This window comes from Nanorana parkeri, unplaced genomic scaffold (assembly GCF_000935625.1).
Source record: "Nanorana parkeri isolate BGI_ZX_2015 unplaced genomic scaffold, ASM93562v1 scaffold1312, whole genome shotgun sequence".
NCBI lineage: Eukaryota > Metazoa > Chordata > Amphibia > Anura > Dicroglossidae > Nanorana > Nanorana parkeri.
This window is the reverse complement of record NW_017307580.1, coordinates 1,950-10,596: the sequence shown is the minus strand read 5'-3', so window position 1 is coordinate 10,596 and position 8,647 is coordinate 1,950. Positions and strand designations below refer to the sequence as shown.

At 39.9% G+C, this 8,647-nt stretch overlaps 1 protein-coding gene across 1 annotated transcript in view; it reads left to right on the top strand.

The window, feature by feature from the left end:
- LOC108797622 (adhesion G protein-coupled receptor A1-like) overlaps positions 1–6,763 on the top strand; it is a gene marked incomplete at its 3' end in the record, with an annotated part of 129,970 nt that extends 123,207 nt beyond the window's left edge. Inside the window, exon 5 of the mRNA XM_018569245.1 lies at positions 6,618–6,763. Within this exon, the coding sequence (XP_018424747.1) occupies positions 6,618–6,763 (146 nt within the window). The remainder of the gene's footprint in view (positions 1–6,617) is intronic.
- Between the last annotated feature and the right edge of the window lie 1,884 nt (positions 6,764–8,647).

The following is an 8,647-nucleotide window of genomic DNA, read 5'->3' as shown; positions in this document are numbered from 1 at the left end:
TAAGAAGCCCCCCTGTTCCCTGCCCCCCATGTAAAATAAAACAATGAAGCCCCCTCACCTGCTTGTCTTTCTGCAGGGAGGAGGCGAGCAGGCACGATCCCTGGTGATCTTGCGGTGATTAGTAAGGTCTGCTGCAGACCTTACTAATCACTTTGTTTTCGGCCGGAGCTCAGTGAAGAGCTGCAGCGGAAAGAACAGAGAGCCCAGCAGGAGCAGCTGCTCCCGCAAGTCAGGTTTGCGATCCGTGACCGGAAGCCTGACTGAATTTCCACTTGCCTGCACTGCATTTCCACTCGCCAAATGCGAGCAGTCGAGTGGAAATTTTGAGCCCTGATCTAAACAATGAAAGGGTGATTGAATGTACAAAATTACACCCTCATCTACACAGTTTAAATTGGATTATCTAATATTATAACTAAATGTGATTGTTTTGGGCAAGTCCGTTAAGGAACTAAAAGAATTCTGGCAGGACTACAAGGTATCCCGATTTATTTTCATTGACAATGTGATGTGTCTAAACATGGCCAATGGAGGGCAAATTTGCACAAATCAGGCAAGGGCCTAATTTGACTTTAACGGTGTGTCCTACTGTGTTACTTTAGTTGCCACAGTATATAATGTATATGACCAAACGTATATCGGCACCCCTCTATACAATTAACTTCAGGTGTTTCCAGTGAGGGGTATTGTTAATGTTACCGTATAAATCGACATTTTAAACAGTTATGACCTAAATCCATATTCTTTGATTTTACTGGTCAGTACTAAGTGCTTCTGCTACAAATGTGTTCATTGCCATGTCTATTTAATATTCTATGTTTGTTTAATATTCTTTAAATATTAGGCCAATTGTAGATAGATCTTATAAAGATTAGGCAATCTACGGCCTTCCAAATGAACAAGTATAGCATATGTATATTCATAGTAAAATGAACGAGTATGACAGCTGCCATGCATATGTACAGACTATGCAAATAAGCATGTTTTCTTTTTTTTTTTTAACACATATTGACAAGATCATTTTAATGCAAAATTAGGTTCTCAAGTCTATCATAGTGTATAGTACAATATGTATATTGTTGAAAAAGAACTCAAGCACAAACATTCGACTAAATCAGAAAAAAATTAAACAACAACTCAAAGGAAGGACATGGAGGTTAAAATACTGGCCAAGAGAAACAGAAAGCGTACGCCTAGAGACTGACTGATGAGGCAGAAAAGGCAGACAAAAAGTTAAGACTCTACAAAATTATCAGTATGTTAAAAGGAACTTTCTGTAACTGTGATGGTCCAGTGAAGGACACTGAAGAAAACCTTATAGCCAACAAAATTAAGAATATTGCCAGAGGAAAGAGCATTTCCAGATCATCCAGAATATAATTAAGCCCCAAAACTTACAGGAGAGATGCCAGCAGCTTAGGAAAATGTGCACATTTATGCAGAACTGCCAACACATACATAAAGGAAGCTATTAAAGCCCAACTCTAGCAAAAATGCATTTTGGATAGTGAGGAAGGGAAGGAGCACCCAGAAAAATACAGAGCATTAAAGACATAAGCACCATCAGAGACCAAGGTTATTTAAGAGTAATATTCCTTGTACCCTATTGTATGGTACATTGTATCTATGGTGAAAAGGTCCTTAATATCTTTTGGTCCAACACCATCTATAATAGAAAGCTACACTGAACAGCCACAAAGCCCATCAATCAAGATATCAAAATGTGCTCATGGAAATACAACGGACATGAGATTTCAAATCTAAAGCAACCAATTTGCTTGACCGAAATTGCCCATGCAGTACATGTTCTCCAAATTGTCAGAGGTAAATTAGGAGACCAGGAGAACAGTGGAGTAAGGGATTGAAGAACAGGGATGGGCCTTGGGGTAACTGATGAGATGTGGCTAAAGCAGATAAAACACTTGAAAGTACGGTAATACACAGAGCTGTGATAATGTACAGTGACTGAAATCGAACAATCAGATCTCTACTTTAGAGTAAAACACTCCGAACAATTAAATATGTTTTTTTAATTGATTTCTGTGAGTATCAGCATTTTGCTTTCTTATATTGATATTTATACTTTATAATAATTTGAAAAGCCTTAGATGAAAAAAAAAACTAAACTTGCCACACAAACAACAAAACATTCTGAAATGTTTCCGTGTATTCCTCCACTTAAAACACTGAAAAGAAATCTCTGCACAGGTCTTGGTTAATTTAATACATTTGACAATTTATTGTTTTGTGCTTTGAATCCTTTTTACAGCTAAAAAATGTATAGCAAAACGAAGTTGACACAGTGCATTTAGTTTGAGTCATCTCATCGCTGTAGGTAAAAAATGGTCTCCTCTTGTCACTTTGCCTTCTTTCACCTCATCAGATACACTATAAATACACACCTCCCTGTCTCCTGCATTAGCCACAGTCGTGGACACGAAATAAGTATGAATGTTAAGGCAAAAAAAATGTGAATTATGATCAGTTTTACTTTAATTTGTTAGACGCAAAATACGACTGTTCTATAAATGTGATACAAAAAAAAAAAAGTATCCTAATGAAATTCGAGCTGCAGTTTAATTATGTTGAGACATTTGCCATGCTTTGAACAAAAGTCTGTATAATGTATTTCTAATTGGACCTGCTTGACATTACCTAAAGGATAACTGTTCTTTTAAAACACAATTCTTTTAATTGGGGATACCAAGAAACTTTTCAATGAGTACATGTTCCTTTACTTTGACCATGCTTTGAGCGTTGTCATCATAGGCCCATAGTAATGCTACTTTTTTTTAACATAAAGCTTGTTTGCAGCATGCACATTAAAGAGGAACTAAACCGCAAAGGACTATTGGGGGCCCCGGAAGCTTTTGCCATTATGTGCAAAAAAAGCTAAGAATATTTGGTATGCTTACCAAGATTCCATTCTCCAGCATTGAAATGGCCATAGTTCCCCTCATCGTCATCGCTTTCATCTTCTCCAGGTCCTCTTTGGAGCCTTAAGCCATCTTGACAGGCAGGACAAGGATAACTTGCCTCCTGCACATACACACAGGAGTTCGCATGTGAGGCTCAGTGTACACTTATAAAAGCTTTTCAGAAGATTCATACTAAACCTACCTGTCAGTGTTTCTTTTAAAATGCAAGTTTAGTTCTGCTTTAAGGCATCCAAATGCAAGTATACATCTTTTTCTTATTCTAATATACATTTTTTAATGTGCTATGTCACATTTTAACATTGGTAGAGGTGGCTCTAAAGAATATGCAGGCCTTACATTTTGAATGCAAGGTCCCCTTTTCCCCCACACAAGTAGTGAGGTTCACATGACTCCATGATTAAGTGTCTTCACTTTATTTCTTTGCTGCCTGTGGACTCTCAAAGAGCATGATCTGTGCAGGCATTGCCACTGATTGGCTCTTTTTGAGCATCATCTTTTGACAGCCCTTCTGACAGACGTGAACCTGGAGCTGCTGATAGGTAAGCAGCTAGATAAAAGCAATAGAGTGCTGTGCAGAATAGGTTTGATTTATAACTATATATATTATATAACTAAAATGTTATATTCCAATAAAAAGAAATCCAGGAAAAAACGTTTCTGCTAAGTGTATTTGGGTGTGGTACATTATTTTTTGGCAAAGTAGTCCTCACGGCATAGATCACAGGGCTAAAAGAAAAGTAAAAAAAGAGCAGTTTTCTCTAAATTTCTCTTTTACCAGTCTTTAAATGTAAAGCACATCCTAATATGTAATCCTCTCCTACCACAATCCTTAGGCTAGGTTAAAAAATGAACCAATAATCCTTAATCCTTAAACTTAACCCCTGAAAAATACCAGTGCACTTCCTGGCACGTGATTGTGCTTAGGCACTCCTGTGCCTAAGCCTTATAGCTGTAGCTCTTCAGTGTGAGATTAAAGCATTGCTGCCCCTGACTGCAAGTCTCAAGAGATATGGAGTAAGATTTGGTGGTGTCACTACTGTACTGCTTACTGTTATTTTTGCTGGAGGTACTGATAGGAAATAAAGCCCTATCTGTACCAATATGCATTTCCACATAAAGACACAGCGCAGAACAAGGCACCTGCGGTCAGTAATGAGGGAAGATCAGGTGCAGGCAATGCTGACTAAGACTGGAAGAGCCTACAGTGGCTGCTGATATAGTAGGATTGAAGGAGTAGAGCAAAAAGTGACTGACATCATCACATCTGCAGTCTTGCCTATTTGTCAAGTTCCAAGACCTAAATCCACAGATTCATTCATTTTAGTAGGCAATGGTCATTATAATTGCTTGAAACTGGATGTTCTCTTTAAATACTGTCTGTTTTGCATGACAGATTAAACAACATCTCTTATTATAACCGGTAATAAAACCTTCAGTACAGCTCAGTTAGCATAAAAAATAGTTTAGAAAAGAACCCTACTGGAAGTGCAGCCATTTAACAATGCACAATGCATACTTCTGGTAGCAATTTCTAACAGTTCTCTTTATATTCCCATGAAATACAATGTTTAACCTGTCACTACATCATGTAGCTGTTTTCCTTGTTTAAAAAAAGAGGGGAAAAAAAAGTCAGATGCATGCATAAATGGAATAAAAGAACACTGCGGATTGGATCAAACTCTAATTGCAGTTTCCATGGGGATAGCTAACAATTATTTTCTGAGCACAGATGTTAGCATCTTGTCAGAGCTGGTATTTTGATTTTCACATTAATAGCATTCATAAAAGTCATTAAAACAGCTCACGGTTAGAACAGCTCTTTGGGAAACAGGGGCTGGTATTAGTGATGTTTTCAAATATGTTGCTTACTCTGTTTTATTCAGATGATCGGAGCCATTTAACTTCAGGAGATGGGTGTCAGGATAAGATGTAGTTCCTATGAGTTATTCTATTAATTTAAGATTAGACTTATCTAGAAATTCAGCAAAAATAGCTTGTTAGGGTGCCTTTGCTATTATGAAAAACAAAATGCAAATGTAACTTGCCCTTAGTTACCTGCATTTATAAAGTCTCTGTGACTTGGTAAGACATAACTTATGCTTTGTGAATTCTTACAGATAAGAGGGGAAAATGCTGATGCCTACGGGCACCTAAAACCGGCTTGCTGTTATGACTGCTTTGTAGGGTGTATGGGCAGATTGACACTCTGTAGATCATTGCATCTTGCCATAAGCTCTTCAGATCATCAGTCTTAGTGGCACCTAAGGACACCTGTGGCAAGGCTATAGACATTCACATTTACATATTCTTCACAAGCTTTACAACACGCCCTCAGTGACCTCTGTAGTTGTCAGGACTGTGGAGCAATTTATCCTGAAAATTTACAGCAGAAGCACTGAAGCCATTCAAATTCTTTTTGCAGCAGCTCAACTCACCCTTGCTTGCTCTGTATATACATTAAAGACCAGAAGGCTGAAAGGCTGCTGATTGACAGGGTTTGATGAACTGTGGCTAGAAAGACTTCACTGGTGGCTTCCTTTTGAAAAAAATAGTTGGCTGTGTCTGGCATAGAGTTGCACAGAATTCCTCATCTCTATACCTGTTCCAGGATAGTGGCTCAGACGGCATTGGAGCCAAAGCATCAGCATGACAGCCAGGAAACTTGCATTCTCTCTTATGGTAAACACTAATATGGTAGTCACACTGAAACCCTTGACAATAACCAGGGGTACTAAAAACTGTGAACAAAAAAGTAAAACACAGGAGCAACAAATAGCACAGATTACAATTATTTCTTAAAAAAACATGAAAAAGTGTGTATTGCACTTACAAAGACTCCTCATTAAAAACACTGTGATCACAGTCAGGACAAGCATTGCTGGATAGGTCTTCAGGAATGTCCCTTCTATAGCCAGCATAAGAAAGTAACCTCCTTTCACTCAATATATCCCAAACAGTTCAAATCCCAATTTTTTACGCCACTTAGCTACCAGGCAATTTGTTCGCCAAGCCCTGTGTGAGCAAATTAGGAACTCAGAGTCCCAACTGGGAGCAAAAGCACATTAGTTCCTCCCTCCTGCGTGTCCCAAAGAGAGTCCACATTGCCACTGCAGGTTTTAAGGCCAAACCCTTTTGACAGAGACTTAAAATACCTTTCTATTTCAGGCTTATAAAGGAAGCAGCAGAGATGTTTTGTGCCAGGAAGGGCCTCAGAGATTCACTGCAAGTGACAGCAAACTCTCTAATGTAGCCACCCTACAGCAAAAGGATGTGGGGTAGGACTTAATAGTTGCAGTAGACTTTAAGAAAACAGAGTGAACTGCTTTGCTAGGTATTAATCTACAGCAACCAATCATATTTTATCTCTCATTAGTTTAGAGTAATGTTCTTTTTTACACTGTAGCTTGCCTTGTCGAATGTACCTGACAGTGTGTTCAGAAACCATTGCTAAGAATATAAGAGTACTGGGAACCAGAAGCCTTGACATACCAGCAGAATCTAACTGGAACCTCTTGTTGTTGGCAATGATGATAGAATTATATATGTAGTGCGGAAATAGAGCTGTAGGAGGCTTTGATGCCTAGAAGTACTGGACATCTGTTTATTATAATGTTATTTTATGTCTAAAATTCAGAAAATGTATATTGCCACTGGCTAACTTGCATTCTGTTTCTCTAGGTTGGCATTGTCTTACATTACTCTAGCCTGTGCACAGTCTTATGGATCGGAGTGACTGCCAGAAATATTTACAAACAAGTTACAAAAAACCCTTCACAAAACCAGAATATTGAACAGCCTCCATTTCCAAAGCAGCCTATGATCAGGTATTTGAAACATCATGTATTGTGTACTCTTGTAGTGTCATTATGTGCCATCCCGTCTTATATCATCTACCGCAAAAACCTGAGCTTGTCGGGTTGAATTGTAGTCCAGTGTTCGCTGTGGAATACATCCAGAAATGTAATTCTGATGAGAATAGCAAAAGTAAATGAGGGTAGTAATTTTAATGACCAACTGTGCAGGATATCAAAGCAAGCTTTAAGGTCATCAGTCCTATAATGTGGCTTTGTGCCTTTTAAAAGCTTGCCAGGATTTCTAATGCAGTTATTCATTAAATTTATTATCGTCAGTTACACCAAGATTTTTTTCATTCCATCTTCTTCTGCTCAAAGAGAACAGGGATAATATCAATTACCAACAATTCTGCGCTGAACCACTGGTCACCATTTTAGGTATTGAAGTATTGTCCTCAGTAACTTTAGCTATTCTGGCTAAAAGTAGAGTTCTGAACTTGTTAGGATACCAAACATCTTAAAAAGGGTCAGCGCATGCAAAACCAATACTTTAGTTGTGGGTCGTTACATCATAAATCAGATTAGTGTTTCTTTCTGCCTCATGTCACTCTGGCTGCAAGATAACTGCACCTGAAGTTCCAGCTATAATGAGCTGCTGTGGCCATTACAAAGATGTTATACCTTTCCTGTAATTATTTGATATTACAGAGAATACATGATAGTAATAGGGACAGTAACGTAGAGAGATCTTACTCATAGGTTTCATAAGAGACATAAGTCAGTGGATAATTTGTTTGCCAGAAAAAACATGTAAACAGCGCTCTCGGATGGGCAAAAAGTTGGCTTAGAGGCGTGTATGCAGCCCTGGAAAACAGGAGGAGAACCTGTGAAATGTAAATGTTCAAGAAACCAAGAAAGGGTGCAGAGAACACTGGCTAGCTAACGAAGTAGTAATGAAGACTGAAGGTGGTGGCACTTACGCGTGATTGCCAGGATCTGGAGATGGACGGCCGGTATGGAGGATCGGGGCACTCGTGGTGTGGTTCCGACTGTAATCGAAGTGTTAATCCAAGAGGTACATCCACGGGAGAGTGTAGACAAGAAGAGGGGACTTCGTCCGAAGTGCCGTAGGGGGTCTGTGCGGTGTGGAGGAGAGGCAGGGAGATCGCTGTGGTGTCGGCAATGGACAGCGGGCAATGGACAGGGCTGTAGCAGCCGCAGCTGTGTGTGTCAGCGGGCAGTAACTGTCAGGTCTGCTGGGGACAGTGTGCAGAAGCAGCTGACAGATGCCGAAAATCGAATCCAATGGCGTGTTGGAGAGGGATCAAATCAGACAGGAGCCGGGTATTGGATAGGGCTGTGGCAGTCGTGGCTGTGTGTGTCAGCGAGCGGTCTCTGACAGGTCTGCTGGGGACGGTGTACGGAAGCAGCTGTCAGATGCCGAAGATCGAGTTGATGGTGAGGTGAAGAGGGATCAAAGCGGACAAGAGCGACGCGCTTCGAGGTCTTGCCTCTTTTTCAAGCTCGGGTAAAACAGTGAGATGATGGCGGGAATAGGCAGGGTTTAAAAAGTGACAGATGGGCGAAGCTAGTGGTGGTAAGCGGTAATCCCGAGGTTTGAAATTGAGAGCGGAGTGGTTGGGACCGGGCATATATTTAGTAGCTTGATGTGCATAAAAGCCATAGGAGAAAGATATGTAGGGAAAGGGGCAGTGGGAAGGAGTTGCTGGTGTTAGATGGGGACGAGGGAAGCCATTGGGCAATAAAAGTACTAAAGGTCGTATTAGGATAAAAAACTACTAGATAGTTGAGTGGAATGGTATTTTGGTAAAAACAGGACCTTGGTTGGAGGGCTAACATGTGGGAAATGCCTGTATTAAAATTGTCTTTATTGGGAGCTCTAAAAATGTAGTA